The 21,463-nt window shown below is 65.5% G+C and overlaps 11 protein-coding genes across 11 annotated transcripts; 6 read left to right on the top strand and 5 right to left on the bottom strand.

Annotated features, from left to right (window-relative positions):
• Positions 1 to 38: 38 nt before the first annotated feature.
• On the bottom strand, positions 39 to 2,858 carry MJAP1_003013 (uncharacterized protein; the record flags this gene model as incomplete). Its single annotated transcript, XM_060266945.1, has 1 exon — positions 39 to 2,858. The coding sequence occupies one exon, from the start codon at positions 2,856 to 2,858 to the stop codon at positions 39 to 41; it is 2,820 nt and encodes a 939-aa protein (XP_060122928.1).
• A 445-nt stretch (positions 2,859 to 3,303) lies between these two features.
• Positions 3,304 to 7,296, top strand: RRP12 (pre-rRNA processing protein; the record flags this gene model as incomplete). The annotated part of the gene is made up of 1 exon (XM_060266944.1): positions 3,304 to 7,296. The coding sequence occupies one exon, from the start codon at positions 3,304 to 3,306 to the stop codon at positions 7,294 to 7,296; it is 3,993 nt and encodes a 1,330-aa protein (XP_060122927.1).
• A 16-nt stretch (positions 7,297 to 7,312) lies between these two features.
• On the bottom strand, positions 7,313 to 9,268 carry YLH47 (LETM1 domain-containing protein ylh47; the record flags this gene model as incomplete). The annotated part of the gene is made up of 1 exon (XM_060266943.1): positions 7,313 to 9,268. One exon carries the CDS (start codon positions 9,266 to 9,268, stop codon positions 7,313 to 7,315), a length of 1,956 nt encoding a protein of 651 aa, XP_060122926.1.
• Positions 9,269 to 9,387: 119 nt separating this feature from the next.
• Positions 9,388 to 10,818, top strand: YTM1_2 (ribosome biogenesis protein ytm1; the record flags this gene model as incomplete). Its single annotated transcript, XM_060266942.1, has 1 exon — positions 9,388 to 10,818. One exon carries the CDS (start codon positions 9,388 to 9,390, stop codon positions 10,816 to 10,818), a length of 1,431 nt encoding a protein of 476 aa, XP_060122925.1.
• Position 10,819: 1 nt separating this feature from the next.
• On the bottom strand, positions 10,820 to 13,144 carry MJAP1_003009 (endothelin-converting enzyme 1; the record flags this gene model as incomplete). Its single annotated transcript, XM_060266941.1, has 3 exons — positions 10,820 to 10,945; positions 10,968 to 11,030; positions 11,054 to 13,144. The coding sequence occupies 3 exons, from the start codon at positions 13,142 to 13,144 to the stop codon at positions 10,820 to 10,822; spliced, it is 2,280 nt and encodes a 759-aa protein (XP_060122924.1).
• Positions 13,145 to 13,181: 37 nt separating this feature from the next.
• On the bottom strand, positions 13,182 to 15,509 carry MJAP1_003008 (endothelin-converting enzyme 1; the record flags this gene model as incomplete). Its single annotated transcript, XM_060266940.1, has 1 exon — positions 13,182 to 15,509. The coding sequence occupies one exon, from the start codon at positions 15,507 to 15,509 to the stop codon at positions 13,182 to 13,184; it is 2,328 nt and encodes a 775-aa protein (XP_060122923.1).
• Positions 15,510 to 15,573: 64 nt separating this feature from the next.
• On the top strand, positions 15,574 to 16,413 carry MJAP1_003007 (uncharacterized protein; the record flags this gene model as incomplete). The annotated part of the gene is made up of 1 exon (XM_060266939.1): positions 15,574 to 16,413. One exon carries the CDS (start codon positions 15,574 to 15,576, stop codon positions 16,411 to 16,413), a length of 840 nt encoding a protein of 279 aa, XP_060122922.1.
• An 8-nt stretch (positions 16,414 to 16,421) lies between these two features.
• On the top strand, positions 16,422 to 17,300 carry MJAP1_003006 (uncharacterized protein; the record flags this gene model as incomplete). The annotated part of the gene is made up of 1 exon (XM_060266938.1): positions 16,422 to 17,300. One exon carries the CDS (start codon positions 16,422 to 16,424, stop codon positions 17,298 to 17,300), a length of 879 nt encoding a protein of 292 aa, XP_060122921.1.
• An 81-nt stretch (positions 17,301 to 17,381) lies between these two features.
• On the top strand, positions 17,382 to 18,798 carry MJAP1_003005 (uncharacterized protein; the record flags this gene model as incomplete). Its single annotated transcript, XM_060266937.1, has 2 exons — positions 17,382 to 18,531; positions 18,554 to 18,798. The coding sequence occupies 2 exons, from the start codon at positions 17,382 to 17,384 to the stop codon at positions 18,796 to 18,798; spliced, it is 1,395 nt and encodes a 464-aa protein (XP_060122920.1).
• VPS55 (Vacuolar protein sorting-associated protein 55) lies at positions 18,799 to 19,255 on the bottom strand (the record flags this gene model as incomplete). Its single annotated transcript, XM_060266936.1, has 4 exons — positions 18,799 to 18,988; positions 19,011 to 19,092; positions 19,122 to 19,214; positions 19,237 to 19,255. The coding sequence occupies 4 exons, from the start codon at positions 19,253 to 19,255 to the stop codon at positions 18,799 to 18,801; spliced, it is 384 nt and encodes a 127-aa protein (XP_060122919.1).
• Positions 19,256 to 19,372: 117 nt separating this feature from the next.
• On the top strand, positions 19,373 to 21,403 carry NOT4 (RING-type E3 ubiquitin transferase; the record flags this gene model as incomplete). Its single annotated transcript, XM_060266935.1, has 4 exons — positions 19,373 to 19,405; positions 19,449 to 19,472; positions 19,495 to 19,688; positions 19,711 to 21,403. 4 exons carry the CDS (start codon positions 19,373 to 19,375, stop codon positions 21,401 to 21,403), a joined length of 1,944 nt encoding a protein of 647 aa, XP_060122918.1.
• Between the last annotated feature and the right edge of the window lie 60 nt (positions 21,404 to 21,463).

Here is a 21,463-nt window from a genome sequence, read left to right as displayed (position 1 = left end):
CTACTTAAACAAAGTGGTGAACAAATGTCCCAGAGGTATCATGAATCGTAAGACTCGGTATACACATTCGCATGGCCGCGAAGATCGCCCTGCCACACCTTGTGAACACTGATCTGCTTCGCGACGATCGACCGGATCAGCGCAAGGAGGCCGGCCGGGCCGCACGCAGCGGTGAGCGTGCGGCCACCCGCGTGCTCCATCTCGTCGTGGATCAGCGCATCGAGCTTGGGGTAGCCGGCGCGCGTCAGCTCGGCCATGACGTCAAAGTCGGAAATCTCGTTCGCGTCGAGGTTTGCCAGCGCCCGGGGCTCTTGGTACGAACCCGTCATGTCGATCGTGTGCCCTTCGTCCGTCGACGGGGGGGGATAGGTATTGGTACCCGGCACGCCCGGGGCGTGCGGCGACATGGAAAAGTAGTCGTCCGCACTCGACACCATCGGTGCGGGGCTCATTACGCCGGGGCTGCCCGACACCGCCGCCGGGGGGCTCATTGGGCGCATCGGCGTCACCGAGCCACTGGGGTAGATAGGCGTCCCCGGGCCGGTGCCGGGCGTCATGGCCGGCGTCTGCGACCAGGGCTCGCTGAGCAGCGCCTGGTTCGCCGCGGCCGTGAGCGAGCCCGGGGCGGCAATGGGGCGCCGGCGGCCGAGATCGACGCCGGCCTGGGCCGTGGCATGCTGCTCGGCAAAGCCCGCGGACGGGTCGTCGGTGTTTTTGCGCGACGGCGGCGAGGGGCCACGCCGAGGGCGCCGCATCGACTTGTGCCGCGTCTTGGCGCGGCGCATCTTGCCCTCGCGCATAATGTAGTCGTTCATCGAGCGGTCCATCGCCGAGAGCGGCGCGTCTTCTTCAGGCGAGAACTGTGTAAGCTCGCCCTCGTTCAGCGCCAAATCGCCGAGGTCCGACTCGTGCGTGAGCACCGCCGGGGCCGCCGGCGGCGCGTTGACGTCAAGCGCAAGCACCGGCGGCGCGTCCGGCGTCGCTGCGTCTGCCATTTGCGGCGACTGCGCAGGCGACATCCCTGGATCCTGCGGCAGCACGAGCTTTTGGTTGACGTGCGTGACGTAGATCTGCACCGTCAAATTCTGCGGAGGGAGCAGTTCGAGGCACAGGCGGATCGCGCTTGCGGCCCACTGCAGGTGCGCAAACTCGCGCATGATCCACACAAAGCAAACGCGGCGCAGGTGGAACGGCCGTCCGTACATGCCCCGCACCTGTTCGCCGCGCAGCGCGCGCGCAATCTGGCGGCACAAGTGATCCAACACCGAGATACCAAACGACACGCCCGAGCCGCCGCACACGATCACCGCCGAGGCGTATGCGCCCCAGTCGATGCGGTCGCTGCTGCCAAACGGCCCGTCGACAATCGCGCGCATAAACGCGCCCTTGACTTCTGACTTGACCTGCCCTTGGCCGAGGACCGGGAAGGCGGTCGACGCCGCGAGCGACTCTTGCTGCGGCTCGGCAGAGCGACAAGATTGTTCGACGTGGTCCCAGAGGCGCCGCGTAAGGCCGCCGCGTGCGCGAATCAGCAGCAGGACGAGCTGGTCGACGTCGTTCAAGTCCGGATCGACGCCGTACTTGTCGTTCTTCTTCTTGGTAAACGAGCTGGCGATCGTGAACGGGTGGCTCTGGAACCACGACAGGCTTGGGAGCTGCAGGTACAGCCACTGGCCTGGCCGCCACCGGATCGGCGAGGCGGTGCGCAGCACCAGGCGCATCATCTGCCCCGACAACGGCTGGATAAATGCGTAGCCCGGAAACAGCTGCATGCGCAGGTCGCGCGAGACGACGGGACGAAAAGGCGCGGCAAGCGCCGCGGGAATCGCGGGCGGTGCAACGTGCCGCGGCGTGGCCGGGCGCGCGAGCGAAAGGTTGCTCTGCATCGAGAGCGGGTGCATCGCAACGTCCCCCGAATCGTTCCAGTCGTGCGCAGCATCCTTGTGAAAGGAGCCCTCAACCTGCGAGCCGTGCTCCCAGCCGAGGTCGACGCGCGAGGCGCCCGCACTCGACATGTCGTACGGCTGCGAGGGATAGCGCGGGAGGTCCGCGTGCGACGCCTCGAGGCCGCTCGTGCTGTACAGACCCGAGCGCATCGGCTCTTCCTTGCGCTCGGGCTGTGTATCCAGCGGCATATGTGCGGGCGCCTGCTTGAGCGACGCCGGCTTCTCGCTGTAGTTGATCCACATCACACGCACGATGCGCGTGAGCCGCTCAAGCATCCACAGCAAGAGCGCCGCGAGCATCCACCAGCCCAGCTGCGGATGGTGCGCCCAGGTCGCGATAAGAAAGCCAAACACGCACACGACGTGTGCCACGTAGAACGCCTCGTAGTAGTGCCGCCGGATCGGCTCGATCGACAGGGTAACGAGGCCTGTGAGAAAGATGTATGCAACGATCGCCCAGCGGAAGCGGGGCACGACCAAGAGGTGCGACCAAATGTCCGGCTTGCGGCTCTTGTCCGTCCCGATCTGAATGCACCACGCGACCGTGTGGATCGTCGCATAGAGCCACAACAGCCCCCCGCCCCACTTGTGCAGGAACGCGAGCGCATGGACCGAGAGACTGCCAAAGTACGGCATGGACATGAGCGCAAATGGCGCCTGCTTCAAAGCAAAGATCACCACGAGGGGCGTAAGCGCGTTCGAGAGATCGCCTGCGCGGCTGCCGATCGTCCACCAGGTGTGGTACGGCAGCGTGGCGTTCGGCCGCTCGGTCATCACCGCCGGGTTCTCCCCGATGCCCCACTGCATCATGCGGCGCACCGGCGCGGAGGTATCAAACACCCCCCGCTTCGGATCGATATAGTCTGCGCCGATCAGCGTCAGGCACACCACCGGCAAAAAGATGACAAACATCGCCGTCAGGCGACCCAGATCGAACGACAGAAACGCGTGACGGCGCAGAAAATGCACGCCTCGCCGAAACACGCCGGGTGATGCCGACTTTCGCGGATCGCCACGCGGATCGCGCAAGATACGCGTCACATGGTTCGCCGTCGACCACTTGGACCAGACCGCACCCGCGATCGTGCGATCGGTGAGGCCCACAAAGTGCTCGAAACCTAAAAATAGACCGAGACAGGCCAAGACGATCCACAAGATGTAGACATAACGTTCCGATGGCGCGCTAAGCTCGTGTGCACCAAGGTAAGACATCCCATATGCTGTCGCATCGTTGCTGGCGGCACGCCGCACGAGGGTCGCGGCCCCCTCGTCGTGGTGCATGCCAAAACGCATGACACTGCCGCGTCTTGGCACGGACTCGGTCACGTGCAGCCGAAACTTTTTTTTGGCAACGTCGATGGAGGCGAACGAGGGAGAGCGGCGCGCCGGCCTCGCCGACGCGCTCGGGCGCTTGCGCCACCTCAAAGACTCGAAACTCGAGAATCAAAAGGCTCCGGCCCAGCTCCTAGTTGCGATCGAGGCGACGCTCGCCGAGCGCGGCGATGAGGCGGGGCCGACGCAGTACTTTTTGGCCCTCGAAAGCTTGCTCGCTGCGAACGACGACGACAAGAGCCCGGTGTATGCCTCGTCGGTGTACCTCTTGTCGGTGATTCTGCCGTTTGTGGCGCAGGGCGTCGTGCGCGCCAAGAGCAACGCGCTCCTCGCCGCGGTCGCACAGCCGCTGGGCGATCCGCACGGCGGCGAAAATGCCAACGCTCGCCTGCGCGCCGCACTGGGGTGCATCGAGGTATTCCTGGACGCGGTTCCTGCCTCGGACCGCGCCATGCTGGAGAACGATGCGACGTGGCGCACAGTATGGGACCTCGTCCTGCAGCTCTGCGTCGACGCACGGCCCAAGGTCCGCCGCCGTGCACACGAGCTTGTGAGCCACGCCCTGGCACTGCCGCAATGGAAGGGAGCGCACCCGTACGCGGTGCGCACCGTGCAGTGGGCCGCGAGCGTCCTCGCGAGCGTCGCCGCGGCGCGTGGCCTCTCCCATACCAAGCCGGCGAACGCCGCGCCAGAGTTTGACAAGAAGGCGGGCAAGGCGAAGCACGCCATGTCCGCTGCGGCCCTCCGCCAGCAGCACGCTGCAGAGGGCTCGGCGAGCACCGGTATCTGGGTGTGTGCGCTCCTCAAGATGATTGCACAGGACATTCCCCCAAAGTGCGCCGCGCCGCTGGTCAAGGAGCTGTTGCATTTGCCGTCGCTGCAGAACCCGTTCCTGACGGTTGCCGTCTTTGACGTGTTCTCGTCGCTGTTCGCGACACACACCGCCAGTGCCGACTCGGCTCGCGCTCATGTAGCGGCACTCAATGCACCGGCCGCCGAACAAAAGGCGGCGCCGGACGCGGCCATGCTGCAAGAGACGGTGGCGGCGCTGCGCAACCCCGACATTGTGCCGCCCCACACCGACGTGCAGACGCTGCCGTCGTACTTTGCGCTGCTGGAGGCTTGCATGGTCGCCTATGCGCGCCTCGGTGACGGGAGCGAGGCGTGGCGCCTCGTGCCCCAGGCGTGGGACGATATCCTCGCGCTTGGTCTCTCGGCCAAGTCGGACGCAAGCCGCAATGCACAAGAGGTGCGCACGGCCGCACGCAACGCCATGCTTGCCCTCCTGCGCTACTGCATTCCCGACGCGGCGGTGCTCGAGGCGCAGACGTCTAAAAAGGCGCCGTTTGCCAAGCTCATTGCCTCGCTCAAGGACGCGCTCGGCCGCCACGCATTGCACTACGGCCATAGCCGCGCGGATATCCTTGCGGTGCTCGCGGGCCTCGTGTCGCGTCTGCGGTACGCGCCCGCGCCCGGTGCGATGCCCGCCGCCGAGAGCCTGACGATGGACCTCGTCGAGGATGTGGCGGTGCTGCGCTCGCAAAAAGGCTTTGACGCGCGCCCCGAGGCGGATCTCGTGCTCGGCGCCGCGATCGAGGCGTGCGGCCCGGAGGCGTTCCTCGCGCGCCTGCCGCTGTTGCTGCTCGACGAAAACAAACGGCCGAATACCAAAGGCACAGGCCGTGCGTGGCTCCTCCCGCTGCTCCGTGAGCACATTACCAACACGAACCTCGGCCACTTTGTCACAGAGCTTGTCCCGCTGAGCGAGGCGCTCTTTGAGCTCCGTGTGGCGTGCGAGACGAACGGCGCCAAGCCCGTCGAGGCCAAGGTGTTTGAGGCGCTCATCGACCAGATCTGGGCGTGCTTCCCGGCGTACTGCGAGCTGGCACGCGACGTCGACACCGCGCTCACGCCGCAGTTCCTCGAGCTCTTGCTGAACGTGCTCCGCACGCAGAGCGCGCTGCGTCCGAGCGTGCTCAAGGGCCTCGAGCTGCTGGTGCAGCGCAGCACTGCGCTCGCCGCGTCCACTGCGCCGCCTGCGCAGCTCACGCGCCAGTTTGGCGTGGACCAGGCGGCAGGCAAGCGCTTTCTGGCGCACCTGCAGGCCATGTCCGGCACGCTGCTTGCGGCGCTCTTTAACCTACTTGCCGAGCTGCCTGCGCAGGCGCGCGGCTACGTGATGGAGTGCATCAGCACGTATCTCGGCATCCTCGACGCCGAGAGCCTCGCGCAGACCTTTGCTAAGGTCGCGCAGATGCTGGAGCAGTCGCTACAGGACTACACGCCCGGCGTGCAGCCCGGCGCGCCGGAGCCCAATTCGCCACGGTACGTGCCGCCGCTGCCGCACACGATGCTCGACCTGCTCATTGCACTCGTGCCGTTTGTGCGTGGCGCGAACGCCACTGCGCTGTACGACCTAGTGAGCAGCGATGCGCTGCTCTCGGTCACCGACGGCGGCCTCCAAAAGAAGGTGTACCGCGTCTTGGCGCGCCTGATTGCAGGCGCGGACAGCGCCACGGTCCTGCGCCACGCCGGCAAGAGCGACAGCGTGTCGGGCGGTGCAGCCGCGCTCCTTGTGCGCCTCGGCAAGCACACCGAGGCCGTGCAGCCCGGCGCGGTGCGCGACCGCCTGCTGCTCCTCGACGCCCTTGCGCCGCAGATTGCCGAGGGCGAGCTGCACATTCTCGGTGCAATCGTGCCCGAGGCGGTGCTCGGCACAAAAGAGGCGAACCAGCGTGCGCGCGAGGCCGCGTACGCGCTTCTTGTCGCGATCGGCCACCGCATGGACCAAGGCGGCCGCCTGCGCCGCCCCGATGGCGAGGTCGATGCGTCGGCGAACGAGTACATCATGATGGTCGCTGCTGGCCTCGCCGGTGCGTCGCCGCGCATGATTAGTGCGTCGATCACGGCGCTTGCGCGCCTCTTGTACGAGTTCCACACCCAACTCCCTGCCGAGACGCTCGACGAGCTGCTGAGCACCATGGTCGTCTACCTCGAGAGCACGAACCGCGAGATTATCAAGAGCGCGCTCGGTTTTTCCAAGGTGTCGATCGTCGTGCTGGACACGCCGCGTATCGCGCGCAGCCTCGCGCAGCTTGTGCCTGCGCTGATCGGTGTGCAGATTGTGCACAAGAACCACTTTAAAGGACGTGTCCGCCACATGATTGAGCGCCTGATCCGCCGCTTTGGCGTGCCGGCCGTCGAGCGCCATGTCGACGAGGACAACAAGCGCCTCATTACCAATATCCGCAAGCGCAAGGAGCGTGCGAAGCGCAAGAAGAGCGCGCAAGGCGAGGACATTGGCACGGACTCCTTCCAGCCCGCAACCGGTGCCGGCTCGATGGACGCGTTCGAAGAGGCGCTGTACGGCTCCGCGTCCGAGTCCGAGTCGGACGACGAGGAGGAGGCGCCTGCGCGCAGCCGCGGCCGCGGCCGCCCCGACCGTGGCCGCCCCGACCGCCGCCGCAACCGCGAGGAGGAGTCGTACCTTGTCGAGGACAACGACACGCCGCTCGACCTGCTCGACCGCGGCGCGACGGCCGTGCGCGGCCACGAGCGGCGCCGCAAAGAGCGCCACCCCGGCGAGGAGGCGAGCAAGGTCGACGTGGCCGACGACGGCCGCCTGCGTTTCGAGGAAAAGAAGGCGGCGGACGACGACCAGGCGCCGGTCCAGGATGACATTGGCGCCGGCCGTGCCTACCTCGAAAAGAGCATGGGCGTCGACGGCTTTACCCATGGCCGTGGCGGTGTGGTCAAGTTCAACAAGAACACGAAGCGCACGCGTGCGAACGAGCGCATGGACGAGGACGAGGACCCGTCGTCCGCCCCCGCACCCTCGAAGCGCCCCAAGGCCAAGAGGCAGGCCGTCGGCCAAGAGTTCCGTGCGCGCCGCGCCCAGGGCGACGTGCAAAAGAACGGCATGAGCCCCTATGCGTACGTTCCCCTCTCGTCCGTCACTGGCAAGAAGAACGCGCGGCAGGCGCGCAACCTGCAGATTACCGGCAAAGGACGTAAGTAGATGAGTATGGACATGACTATTTCTCTTCGACAATGTCGCTCTTGCGCGGCTTCTCGTCCAAGATGCGCTGCCCCTCTTTCTGGATGTCGCGCACTTCGTCGTCGCGCCCCATCTCGAGCGCATTCTCGTCGCGGGCGAGCTCCAAGACGTGGTCCAGCGGCACGAGGCCGTCGAGGTCCACGTCGAGCTTGTCGACAATCTTCTGCAGCTCGTCCTCGTCCGGACGGTGCTTGATCAGGCGCAGCGCCTGCTCGAGGTCGTCCGCACTGATCTTGCCCGTCGACGAGGTTTGGATGAGGTGCATGCGGCTGCCGACGTCGCGGTCGTAATCCTCCAGCTGCTTGTCGATGCGCTGGAGCATCGAGCGGATGCGCTTGTACAGCGCCTTGACCTTGCCTGACGCGACCGGCGCCTCGTCGTCGGCCGTCTTGCCGTCGGCCTCTTGCGCGGGGGGCAGCGAGGCCATGAGCTCCGAGAGCTCCTCGCGCTCGCGCAGCACCGATGACTTGGCGCTGAGGATGCTGAGCGCCTCACCGAGCTCGGTGAGTTGCTCCTGCGTCATGCGCACGTCGTCGCCGCCCTTGGCCGTGGCGACCTCGGGCGAAGCGGCGCCCTGGCCGTCGCTGGACGTCTTGGGCAGGATGCGCGACGCCTCGGCATTCTCGCTCGACTGGCGGCGCTTCTCGGCATCCTTGCGTTTGCGGTCCGCGTCGCGTGCGGCCTGCTGCTCCTCCTCCTGCTCGGCCTCGTCCTCGATGAGGTGCTCCTGCTCCTCGAGGACCTCGAGGCGCTGCTTGTTCGTCGCGGCCTCCTTGCTAAAGTGCAGCTCGGCCTCGTTCAGGAGCGACTCTGGCAGCGAGCTCATGGTCATCTCGAGACCCTTGAGCTGCATGTCCTGGAACGACTTGTGCTTCTCGCCCGGGTTGCCCACAAAGTAGAACGCACGCGAGAGGATCAGCAGCGTGCCCGAGATCTTTTCGCGGAAGTGCAGGTTGATCCAGACGTTGAGACTCTCGCGCAGCTCCTCCTCCGACATGTTTTGCGTCCAGATACCGCGGCTCTGGCACGCAGAGAGCAGCTCCTGGAAGGACATCGAGTCGGTGCCTTCCATGCTGATCACGAGATCGTCGCGGCGGATGCGGTTCATCGCGTGGCGGATCTGGAAGCGCATGTAGTTGTCGGTACCGAACGCGTTCACCTGCATGTAGCGGCAGATGGACACGAGCTGGGGACGCGTGAGGTTGTCGAGCGTGAGCTCCTCGTCAAAGAGTTTGGCGACCTTGATCACGTCCTCCTTCGTAGGCGACTCGCCGGTGGTGCGCACCTTGCGGAAGAACTCCTTGAAGGCGTCCGAGTCCTTGACCTCTTCCGAGACCTGCAGACCGCCCTCCTTGATGGATTCCTGGAGGAACTTGGCCATTTCCAGGCGCAGCTTCAGGAGACGACGGCGCTTCTCTTCCACGGCAAACTTGCTCTCAAAGGTGCTCGGAAGCATGTTCGGAAAGAGCTTGACCGCGACCGGAAGCAGGAGCTCGGCAGCCGGGATAATCACAAACGGAATAAAGGGGATCAAGCGCAGCAGATCGCCCATCGTACGGCGCAGCTGGCGGTGCTCACGACGCGTCAGGTTGTAGCCGAGGATCATGCGACGCAGCAGACGCGTCGAGATCGACACCTCTTTTCCGAGCAGCTTAGTGCCAGACCAGTAGTGCGCAGCCTCCTCCTTCACCTTGTTCCACACACGCACGGGGATCGAGGGCTTGGGCTCGGTCGAGACTTCCTTCGACTCAGCCGACTTTTTCTCCCAGACCCGCGGCGTGGCATGCAGCGCCCGGGCACGGGCAGGCATGCTCCGCATCCCGACGCGGCCCACACGACGCGCCGTCACCATCGGAAGGGCCCGGTGCAGCAGACGCTGCTGCATACCGGCCGCCAGGCCCACGGCGGCCACAGTTCCCACTTTGCTAGCCATGATCGACAGAGCCACGCCGCCTCCGGTCCGCACGAAGTTCGCGCACGTGGCACTCGCACAGGCCCCGAGTCTCCGCGGCCTTGTGGCACGTGCCGAAAAATTCTTCCTCCTCCACCGCGATGCAGGCGCCTGGGGATGCGGCAGCTACGCTGCCAATCCGGCTGCGCACGTCGCTGCCGGGATGCTCGATTCCGTATGTGCCGTACATGGTGCCGGTGAACTGGCGCAGGTCGCAGCTGTCGACGCTCGTGAACAAGGTCTTGCAGACCGCCGACGCGGAGCGCGCGACCGTGCCGTTTGATTTTATTGTCGACGGCGAGCTGCTGCGCTGTAGCCTCGAAGAGTACCTCGCGCAGAACGCGCGCTCGACTGAAGAGGCGCTCGAGCTGGAGTATATCCGCAGCACGCTTCCGCCGGCGTTTAAGGACGCCGCGACGCAGGACGACTGGGTCGCGGGAATCGACGCGCGCTCGTCCACGGTGCTTGTCGCGTCGTACGACGGCAATGTGCGCCTGTTTGATAAGCAGAACCTCGAAAAGGAGCCGGTGACGTACGCACCGGCGTACGCGAGCGGCACCACGTCGCTCACCACCGCCCAGTGGCTCGCACAAGACGAGACGGTGGTGACCGGCGCAATGGACGGCACAGTGGCGGTTTGGCGCCTGCCGGGATCCGATGCACAGACCTACCAGGTGCTGCGCGCCGCCGAGCTGCGCCACCACACGGGGCCGGTGACCAACGTGGACGTCGCCCAGGACGGCAACCCCACCGCGACGGTCCTCAGCGCGGGTTGGGACGGCTCCATTGCGCTGTGGGACGTGCCGCGCGACGCTTCGTTTGCGTCGGCTGCCGACGAAGAGGCCACGTCGAAAAAGCGCCGCACCAAGGGCGGCTCCGCCCGTGCCGCTGCCGAGACGATCGAGGCGCCGCCGCCCACCGTCGTCTTTTCGCACGTCGCCGCGACGCTCGGTGCGTCGGCCGCCAAGGTGCTCGGCACCGCGCCGGCACCGGGCAACAATGCCCGCACCTTTGCGCGCCTCGGCGAGCAGAGCGTGTGGAGCGCCGCATGGGACGGCTCGGTGAAGCACTGGGACCTGTCGCTCGGCGGCCTCGCTGGCGAAAAGGCCTCGGACAAGGTGCCGCTGTGCCTCGATGTGATGCACGGCGCGGCGGCGCGTGTGCAGGTCGTCACCGGGCACATGGACCACAGCATGGCTCTCTACGATTTCCGCGATACGACGCACAATGCGATCGCGATCGCGAATGCGCACACGGCGCCGGTGAGCGCGGTGCGTTCGCACCCTACGTCCTCGTACCTCCTTGCGTCGGGCGCGTACGACGGCCGCATCAAGGTGTGGGACGTGCGTTCGCCGAAGCAGGCGCTCTTTGCCCTCTCGCAGCCGCTCGCCACCTCGCAGGAGGCCAAGAAGGGGCAGACCAAGCTCCTCTCGGTCGACTGGACCGCCGACGGGAACAGCGTCGTGGCCGGCGGCGAGGACTGCCGCGTGAGTATATACCAGGGGAACGCGATAGGCGACGAGCATATCTAGACTACCAAATTTCACAGCGTTCTTTCGGCGCCATGGGCGTGCCGCGCTTGCACTGGAACGCTTCGGCAAATGGAGGGAAGTTGGCCAGCACGCCATTGACACGGTACTTGCCGGGCGAGTGCGGGTCCTGGGTCAGTCGCAGTACGTACGATGCGCAAGAGACGCACGGCCTCGGCCGTCCGCACATTGCTCGCCCACGTCGCGCCATAGGCCTGCATAAGCAGAAGAAACGTACCAGGAAAAAGATTTGCTCCGGCGTATAGTTCGACAGGCCGGGCAGGCGCTTGTTCTGCGCCGCGGCCGCGGGATCGCTCGCGAGCTGGTGGCGCCAGGCACGGTAGCTCTGCGCAATGCCGCCCGCGTCCGCCACATCCTCGCCCACCGAGAAGCGGCTCTGCAGGTGCAGCTGGTGCCCTTCGCCGTCGTCGATCGTATAGTTGCCGTACTGCTCCTCGATGCACTTTTGGCGCGCGTGGAACTCGGACGCGGTGCGCGGTGTCCACCAGTCGTGCAGGAGTCCTTCGGCGTCGTACAGGCGGCCATTCGGGTCGAACGCGTGCGAGAGCTCGTGGCCGGCGACCGCACCAAAGGCACCGTACTGCATATACATCGGCCAGCGGGGGTGGAAGAAGGGCGCCTGGAGAATCCCGGCCGGGAAGACGATCTCGTTGTGGGGGGGATTGTAGAATGCATTGACTTCGCTCGGCACCATCGCGGCACTCATACCGGTCAGGATTTCGCCGCCGAGACGCGCCCACTGCTGCGCAACCTCAAACTTGCGAGCGGCGAGCCTGTTGGCAAAGTACGCGTCGCCCACCGCGAGGTCCGCGTACCAGTCGCGAATCGACGTGGCACTCTCGGTGTTCGGCACAGTGGGGTAGCCGACTTCAATGGCGACCCACTCGGCTTTTCGCAGCGCGGCCTTGCGCGTCTCTCCGTCGAGCCACGGAATCGTGTGCAGGCGGCGGTAGAACGCCTTGCGGATCTGGTCGATGATGCGCTCGACCTGCGTCTTGCTGTCAAAGCCGAACGCCTCTTGCACAAAGAAGCGGCCCGACATGAGGCCGAGCGCGCTGTTGGTCGCCTTGAGGCACTGCGACTCGCGGTTGTCGCGCACGTCGACGTCGACGCCGCGTGCGAAGCGATTGAGGCGGCGCGCGGGCTCGCCCAGCGTGACGTTCGGGCCGAGGAAACGGCCCGCGTCGCGGACCACCGTCCAGTACAGGTATGCATGCACGGTATTTTTAGGCGTCGTCTCCAGCAGCTTGCTCAGCTTTTTCATGTACGCGGGGCTCGCGATAATGACCGACTTGGGCGTTGCGCGCTCGCCGCTCATGCGCTTAAAGTAGGTGCGCCAGTCGACCGCCGGCGCCATTTTTTCGAGGGCCGCAGGCGAGATGGGGTTGTAAATGCCGACTGGATCACTTAGCTCGACCATATCCGGCGTGATTTTGGCGACCTCGGCCTCGAACGCAACGATCGCCAAGGCAACGGCGTCCGCGTCCATGTCCATTGGCAGCAGGCTGCTGTGCGCCTCCTTGTGCAGCGCACGCACCGCGTCGACAATCAGGTCGCGGTACATGTCCACGGCCTTTTTGTCTTCATAGTACGCAGGATCCGGCAGGCCCAGGCCGCCGGGGCTCACTTCGGGAATCGCAAGCAGCGGCGCTTTGCCGGCATCGCCGCTAATATCGGACGAAAAGAGCGCATCGTAGCCCCGCGCGTGCAGCCAAGCCAGCGTATCTGCAAGCGGCGCTTTGCTGTCTGTCAGTACGCTGTGCAACGCCCGGAACTCGTCGAGGAGCGGCGCGGTGCCGAGCTTGTCCTGTGCGTCGGTATTCATACACGCGCCGTAAAAAGTGCGCAGCGTGCCGAGGTTCTGCTGGTCAACTTTGTTCGAAGCAGGCAGGTCGGTGAGGATGCGCCGCATCACCTTATCGTTCGCGTCCTCGACCACCTGAAAGGCTTCGTACGCCCCTTGGTCCTTGGGAATCGGGTGGCTCGCCTGCCATCCGCCGGTCGCAAACGCAAAAAAGTCCTCGCACGGATCGGCGGTCTCGTTAAGAGAGTGGATCATGGTGTAGGCCGCGTCGACGCATGTCTCGGACTCGCACACATCGTCGGCCACGGGCGTGGCACGGGGCAAGCGCCGCACGACGACGTGCAAGAGCGCCCAGACGTTGACAACCGCGAGCACAAGCACCGCGAGACGCCACACGCCGCTACGTGCTACTGCATCGCACGCCCTGCGCGCCGTGCGCTTGCACTTTTGGAACACCGAGGCGGGGCGGCCCGCGCCCCCCAGCAGCGGGCTTTCTTCTGGCATCGTCGTGGGGAAATGAAATCGGGCGATCGGGCTACAGCTACCAAATCTCACAGCGCTGCTCCGCGGGCAGGGCCATGGCGTCCTTGCCGGCCTTGCAGCCAAAGGCCTCGGCAAACGGCGGGAAGTTGACCAGCGCTCCATTGACGCGGTACTTGGTCGGCGCGTGCGGGTCAGTCTTGAGGCGCTTGATCGCCTCACCGGGGCGGATGTTGCGCGCCCACGCCGCGCCGTATGCGAGGAAGAAGAGCTGCTCCTGCGTAAACTCGGTGAGGCCCGGCAGGCGCTGGTTGCGCTTCCACACCTGTGGGTTGCCGTGCTTCACGCGGTACTTCCACGCAGAGTAGCTCTGCGCAAGGCCGCCCGCGTCCGCGACGTCCTCGCCGATGGTAAACTTGCTCTGGAGCTTGTACTCGTGTCCCTCGCCGTCGCTGATCGTGTAGTTGCCGTACTGCTCCTCGATGCAGCTCTGACGCTCCTCAAACGCCTTGGCAGTCTCGGGCGTCCACCAGTCGTCCAGGTAGCCGTTCTTGTCAAAGAGGCGACCGGACGGGTCAAAGGCGTGGGACAGTTCGTGGCCGGCCGTGGTGCCAAAGGCGCCGTACTGCAGGTACATTGGCCACGTCGGGTCAAAGTACGGCGGCTGGAGCAGACCGGCGGGGAACACGATCTCGTTCTGCGCGGCATTGTACTCGGCATTGACCTCGGCCGGCATCAGGTCGCCAATGAGGCCCGTGTTGAGCGAGCCGCCAATGTGCGACCAGGCCTCGTGAACGAGGAAGCGGTGCGCCGCGACCTGGTTCGCAAAGTAAGAGCCGCCCACCTGGAGCGAGGCGTACCAGTCGCGGATCGCCGACGCGCTCTCCGAGTTCGGCGTGGAAGGGTAGCCGATCTTGATGACGATCGCCTCGGCCTTTTGGCGCGCCGTCTCGCGCGTCGAGTTGTCGAGCCACGGGAGCCTTTGGAGCTTGCGGAAGAAGGCGAGGCGGATCGTGTCCATCAGCTCCTCGACCTGCGACTTGCTCTCGGGGCCGAACGTCGCCTCGGCGTAGAAGCGGCCGGACATGTAGCCGAGCGCGGCGCTGACCGCGTCCAAACACGTCGTGTCGCGGTTCTCCTCCGCGTCTTCGTCGAGGCCATTGGCGAAGCGGTTGAGGCGGCGCGCGGGCTCGCCGAGATCGACGTTGGGGCCGAGGAAGAGGCCAAACTCGCGGACCACCGACCAGTACAGGTAGGCACGCACGGTGCGTGCGGGCGTCCTTTCGAGCAGCGCGCCGAGCTTCTTGACGTACGCCGTGCTTGCGACTACGACCTTGTGGGGAGACACGCCCGACGTGCTCATTTCGTGCAGGTACGCATCCCAGTCGATTGCCGGCGCAAGCTTCTGGAGCTGCGAGCCGGACATGGGGTTGTACGTCTTCAGGGGGTCGCTCAGCTCGACGACATCCGGGGTAATCTCGGCGAGCTTCTTCTCAAAGTCAATGATGGCGTCGGCAATCTTGCCCGGCTCGCCACCCAGGACATCCATGGCCTTGTGCGAGCGGAGGGCCTTGCCGAGCGCCTCGACGCCCTGCACGAGGATGCTGCGGTAGAGGCTAAGCACCTCGTTGTCGCTGTAGTACGTCGTGTCCGGCAGGCTCAGGCCGCCCGGCGCGATCTGCGGCGTGGCAGTCAGCGGCCCGTGGCCGGGGTCGCCCTCGACGGCCGGCTCAAAGAGCACATTGACGCCGCGGGCGTGCAGCCAAGCGACGGCATCGGTGAGCGAGTCCTTCGAGGCGTGCAGCTCCTTGTGCAGCGCAAAGAGCTCGTTCAAAAGCGGCTTCGCTCCCTCCTTGTCCTGACCCTTGGTGTCGACGCACGCGCCGTAGAACGTGCGCAGCTTCGCGAGGTTCTCCTTATCAGCGCGGCTTGACGGCTCGACGTCGCCCTGGAGGATGTTGTGCAGCACCTTGTTGTTGTTCGCGAGCACAAACTGGCCGATGCCAAACAGGCCCGAGTCGCTGGGGATGGGGTGGCTTGCGCGCCAGCCGCCGGTCGAGTACTCGTAGAAATCGTCGCACGGATCCACGGTGCGATTCATCGAGTGCTGCAGCTCGTACGAGACCTGGACGCAGTCGCGCGACGTGCATACGTGGTCAAGCACGTCCTCCTGCTCGCCGGGCTCCTTGCGTCCGGAGAAGAGGGCGAGGAGCGCGAGCAGGTTCAGCACCGCGAGCACCAAAAGTACGGGGCGCCAGACCGCCGGGTGGGCGAGCGGCTTGAGGACGGTGTCGTGCACCTTGCGGGCGACGCGGCGCACGCGCCCTTCGATCTCGGCGCGCGTGCCGCGCTCCGTATCCAGAAGAGGCTCAGTTTCGTGTCCCGACATGGTCGTCGATACGATCCCGATGCCGATGCCGAAATAAGCAGCCGATTAATTTCCGAGCGCCACGATGGAGCGGGGAAAAGTCGCCTTTTCCCTCGCGAAGCCCAAGGCACCCGCGGCGCCGAAAGCGGCGCCGCGCGCGTTTGACGCAGACGATGAGGAGGACGCGCCGCAGCCGAGCACGCGCGCGCCGGCGCCCTTGTCAAAAGCCGCGCGGCGGCAGCAAGAAGAGGCCGAGAAAGTCGACGCGAGCGCGTTTGACTACGACGGCGTGTACGATAAGATGAAGGCCGTCGAGCAGCAGCTCAAGGCCGCGAACAAAGAGGCAGACAAGGGGCGCAAGTCCAAGTACATGAGCTCGTTTATGCACGCCGCCGAGATCCGCGAGCGCGATCGCCTGCGCGCCGAGTCCAAGATGATCCAGCGCGAGCGCGAGGCGGAGGGCGACGCGTACGCGGGCAAGGAGGCGTTTGTCACGTCGGCCTACAAGGAGCAGCAGGAGGAGCTGCGGCGCGCAGAGGAGGAAGAGCGCGTCGTCGAGGCGCGTGAGCGCCAAAAGAACCGCGGCGTCGCCTCCTTCCACCAGCGCATGCTCAAGGACGAGAGCGAAAAGCGGCAGGCGGCCCTCGAGGCACTCGCCAACGATGACATCCACGTCGAGGAAAAGCCTGAAGAAGTCTCGGACAAGGAGCGCGCCGCACAGGCCGCCCAGCAAGGGCGGCACGTGGAGCTCAACGAGGACAACCAGATCGTGGACAAGCGCGAGCTGCTCTCTACGGGACTAAATGTACTCAAGCGAAAGGAGCCGGAGGAGAAGGAGGAGGAGCAACAGCCGGCCTCGTCACGCGCCAAGCGCTCGCAGCTCATGGAGGAGGAGCTGCTTGCGAAATTGATGGGCGATTCTTAGTGGAGGCCATGTCGGTCGACGTCTGGGCGGTGGACGTCTCGGCGTGGAACGCGCTGCCGTACACGCGCGTGGATGCGCGGGGGGCACGACATAGCGACGAGCACACGCGCGAATTCGATAGGGACGCCGCGGCGCTCGTCCAGCCGTACGACCCAGAGGGGTACGCCAAGGTGCAGCAGTACCTGCGTGCGGTCGACCGTGTGCGCTCGCTCATTGCGCGCCTCTTGCCGCGTGTGTACTGCGCAACGCATGGGATTGCGTGGAGCGAGGTTGCGGTGCGCACCGCAAGCGGCGGGCGGCCGTACCTCGAGACCAATGGGACGTATATCGACTACAACCTGACGCACGACGGCGACTGGGTCGTCATGGCCGTGTGCCGGCACAGCGGCGTGCGCGTCGGCATTGACGTGATGGAGGTCGCGCTGCCGTCGTTTGAGGACAGCAGCGCATCGTTCTGCCGCACGATGGAGCAGTCCATGGCGCCGCCTGAAAAACAGTACGTCTTGGCGGCGAGCGACGACGCAGCCATACTGCAGCGGCTCATGGACGTATGGACGTACAAGGAGGCGTATACGAAAAGCATCGGCGAAGGCCTCGGATGCGACTTTCAGAGTATCGAGGTCGCGTTCTGGGAGGATCCGCTGCAGCTGCGCGTACGCGGCCAGGCGATCGACGACGTGCAGTTTGTCGAGATTGTGCTTCCGCCTGGCCAACAAGGCGCGTCGAAGCCCTCGCAGGTCGCACTGGCCCTGCATGGCCACGGCGCGCGCCCCCCCTGGCCGCATCCGAGCAAGGTCGACGCGGCGCGTGCATCCGACAATGGATGGCTACATACATGGACCTATGACGCGTTCCTTGCGTACGCCCGCGACACGCACCGCCCGTAGAGGCCGAGTGGCTCGGCCGCATTTAATTTGTGATGGCCCAAGCACAACGTGACTAATCAATCTCGCGTTGTCTTTCGACTGATGACGCTCCCCCTCGTCCGGAATGGCGTACGCGCCGCGCTGCGTACGCAGCGGGTCTCGCTCGTCTCGCCCTCCTTTACCATTGCGCCTGCCGTTCCGATGCGCATGTACTCGGAAAAGAAGCGCTCCAAGTCGCTGCGCAACGTGCGTGCAAACCCCGACTTTCGAAGATTCCTAGAAGACAAAGGATTTATTAGCTCCCCCCCCGAGGCCCCCCGCAGTGCGCAGAACGCGTCTGCGCATGCGCTGCGCCGTGCGCGTCTGCCGGTCGCCAAGGCCAAAGCGCTTGCACAGGCGAGCAAAGCGCTGCGTGAGCAAGTGGCGCAGGAAAGCGGCCTGGAGCCCCCCCTCCCCCCGGTGCAGCCGACCGCGAGCGGGTGGGACGATGCCGAGCTTGCATCTGCGCTCCCCCTGTCGGCGCAGCATTCGTCGCATCTGCCCGAGGTCGCGGCGCTCGCCACCGCCCAGTCGTACAACTTTGACGTGCTGCTGAGCAGCGGCCGCCTGCCCGATACCTGGCGCTGGCTCGAGGACCGCGAAGTGATCTATATTCCGACCTGGCCGCCGCCCAAGCCGTCCGCGCAGGCAGGAAGCGGCAGCGTATTCGTATTCCGTTCGGGCTGCTTTGTTACGTGGGGCATGACGCCCGAGATGCACTCTGCCTTTTACGACAAGGTCATCCGCGGCGGCAACGTGCCCGTGGAAGGCGAGCGGTATACCGTTGCCGGTGACGAGGCGATGGAGTACGTGCACCTGCCGAACGAGACGACGCGTGTGGTCGGCGACTTGGTCGTCGTCGGCCAGCCGCCGAACGGCGCCGCGCGCAGCTCGCTTCCCCTTGCGCTCGCTGCCGAGAGCGAGGCGTCGAAAAAGACGTCGCCGTCCTTTACGCTGCAGTCGCGCCTCGCGTTCTCGCAAGGTGTCGCGGCGTCTGCGCGCCTGTCTGTGCAAGAGGCGGCGCTGTCCGAGTACCTCGCGAGTGTTTCGCCGATTCCCTCGCAGCTCGAGGCCGGGGGCAAGGTCCCCCTTGGCCGCCGCGAAGTCATCCGCAAGCTCGGCACGCTGCTGCGTCTGCGGCAGCGTGTGAACCTCGACCGCGACAACTTTATCGACGACCCCGAGCTCTACTGGGAAAACAGCCGGATGGAGAGTACGTATCGAGACTAACGCAGCGCTCTACCGCAGTACCTGTACTGCGCTCGATATCCAGCCCCGATTCGAGGCGCTGAACGAGAAGCTGAACCACTGCGAGAACCTGCTCGAGGTCCTGCGTGCGCTGCTTACCGAGGAGTCGAGTCACCGCATGGAGCTCATCATTATCTACCTCATCGCCTTTGAAGTGGGTATGGCGCTCATCAGCGACGAGTACGTGCCGACGCCGACGGCCGTGTGGCGCTTCCTCACGGACACTCCGTAGCTAGATATCATCGGGGGTATGGAAAAAGGCCGCGTACACGACCATGGTGCCGTACACAAGCGTGCCGCCCGCGAGCGAGAGGCCTGCCGCGGCCGGCGCGATAATATCGGTGTGTGCGAGCATGATCGGCAGTGCGACGCCGGTCATGAGCAGCATGCCTGTGAGAAAGTTTCCAAAGTCGATGTAGGCACTGTGTCAGCCACGTCACCTACTTGTTAAAGTCGGAGAAGGAATCCGCGCCCGCGAGGCCGCCAAAGAGCGCGTTCGGCGCAGGGGCCAGCACGAAGGCGACGGCTGCGTAAGAAAAACAAAAATACACGTACTCGACCAGAACGGCATCCAGTTTGACCATAGCGCACACGATAAAATCACCAGCAAGAAGCCGAGCGCAAGCGCAAATGACAGAAAGATCACCGCTGCGTCAGTTTCCCCACGTACTGTGGATCCCGCCAGCCATGGTGGATAAGGCCACGTGGCTTCGGCCGACATTTGCAAAGAGTGCAGGTCGCTCCTTGTCGCGAACGACGGCGCGCCGTGGGTACGATGGTACGACGAACCAATCCATCGCCGGCCCATGCGGCGCAGGCAGTGGGAGGTGGTGAGCACGGTACGTTGCATGACTAATATCAGCCAAAGACAGCCGGGCGCAGGATACCTACTGGTCGGACGAGGGCGTACGTGTTTGGTCTTACGCAGGATGAAATGGAGTGCCCTCTGTGTTTGGAAGAGATTGACATTTCCGACGCCAACTTTAAGCCGTGTCCGTGTGGGTACCAGATCTGTCGGTTCTGCTGGCACCATATCAAGCAGAATTTGAACGGACGGTGTCCCGCGTGCCGGCGCAAGTACTCGGACCAGGCAATCGAGTTCAAGGCGATGTCCACCGAAGAGTAGGTCGTTGTGCTAACGCAGAATCCTGCTCTTAACGAATGCAAAGAAAAACCGCGAGCGCGAAAAGAAGGAGATGGAGGCGACGAACCGCAAGCACCTGTCCAACATGCGCGTCGTCCAAAAGAACCTCGTGTACGTCGTCGGGCTCTCGCCCAAGTTTGCGCGGGAAGAGTTTATTCCCACATTGAAGAGCGCCGACTACTTTGGGCAGTACGGGCGCGTGGCCAAGATTCTCATCTCGAAGCGCATGTCCACGCACAAGTTTGGCAACGGGCACGACCCGTCGATCGGCGTGTACGTCACTTACCAGAACAAGGAGGACGCGGCGCGCGCCATTGTCGCGATCGATGGCAGCAAGGAGCCAGGGGGGCGCATCATCCGTGCGAGCTACGGCACGACCAAGTACTGCACGGCCTACCTGCGGAATTTGCCGTGCTCAAACCCCGGCTGCACCTACCTGCACGAGCCGGGCGAGGAGGCCGACTCGTTTACCAAAGAGGACCTCGCGACGCTACGCCACGCCGCCAAGGACACGGAGCACAAGATCAAGCCCGCGTCGATGCATTTGAACCCCATCACCAAAAAAGTGCAGGCAGAGAACGCGGCGAACCAGTCGGACGGCGGCGAGGGCTCGGCGCTGCCGCGCACCGCGCTCTGGGCGTCGGGCAAGCCAGTCGGCCCCGAGACGGTGCGCGACGCGAGCGCTTTCCCGTCGCTCGCCGCGCAAAAAGAGTCGCCCAAGGTCAAGGCCGCGACGCCCGCGCGCGCGACGCCCACGCCGAAAGCCAAGGCTGCGACGCCCGCGCCCGAGTCGCCGCGCCCTGCACCCAAGGCGGCGAAGGACAAGGCGCGCAAGGACGAGCCGCCGCAGGGCGAGGACGAGGACGAGGACGAGGACGAGTACGTGTACAAGCCCTCGGCCAACGCACAACGCCTCATCGACGACCTGCACGCGCGCCGCCAGGACGCACGCGAGCAGCCGAGCGTCTTTCCCGACTTTGACTGGACGCTCGCGTCGTTCAGCGACGGCGACTTTTCCTTCCACCTCCCCGCGATGCCGGACGTGGCGAGCTCGTCCATGACCTCGCTCACGCCCGCGTTTGCGTCGGACGTCCGCATCGACGAGGGCGACGCGCCGGTGTACACGCCGTATCAGGGGTCCTTTAACCCCTTTGATACAGACGTGCACGAGGCCGCGACCGAGTACGAGACGCCGCGCATGGCGCCGGACGCGCTCTGGCGCCTGCAGCAGCAGGCCGCGCGCCCACGCACCGAGCTCTGGCCGCGGCGCGCCGACGAGCCCGAGCGCGCGCCAGAGGAGCAGCGCTCGGCCGCCGCCGCGCTCCTCGCCGCGCGCGCGCGGCAGCTGCAGGAGGCCACCGAGTCGCCCCAGCACGACGCGCGCGCCAAACTCGGCCGGCAGCCGGGCGCGGACTCGCAGTCGCTCCTCGCGCTCCTGCGCCGCATCCAGGACCAGCCAGGGGACGAGCGCGTGGCGCACGCTCCGCCGGGCCTTGGCGAGGTGCGTACGCCGAGCCGCACGCCGAGCCGCACGCCGAGCCGCGACGGCCCGGTGTCGTACACGCCGCCGCCGCCTGGCCTTGCGCCGAGCGGCGCGCAGCCGAACCGCGCCACGGGCCTGCTCCTCGCGCAGCTGCTCGGCACGCCGGGCGCCAAGCCCGACGCGTACGGCCCCGCGCCGACCTCTACATAGCATAGCCCTTGTGCGTACTTCCCCAGGGCATTTGATCGATCGGGATCGGGAGGGGATCGG

This window comes from Malassezia japonica, chromosome 5, assembly GCF_029542785.1.
Source record: "Malassezia japonica chromosome 5, complete sequence".
Classification (NCBI taxonomy): domain Eukaryota; kingdom Fungi; phylum Basidiomycota; class Malasseziomycetes; order Malasseziales; family Malasseziaceae; genus Malassezia; species Malassezia japonica.
This window is presented reverse-complemented; position numbering and strand designations above follow the sequence as displayed.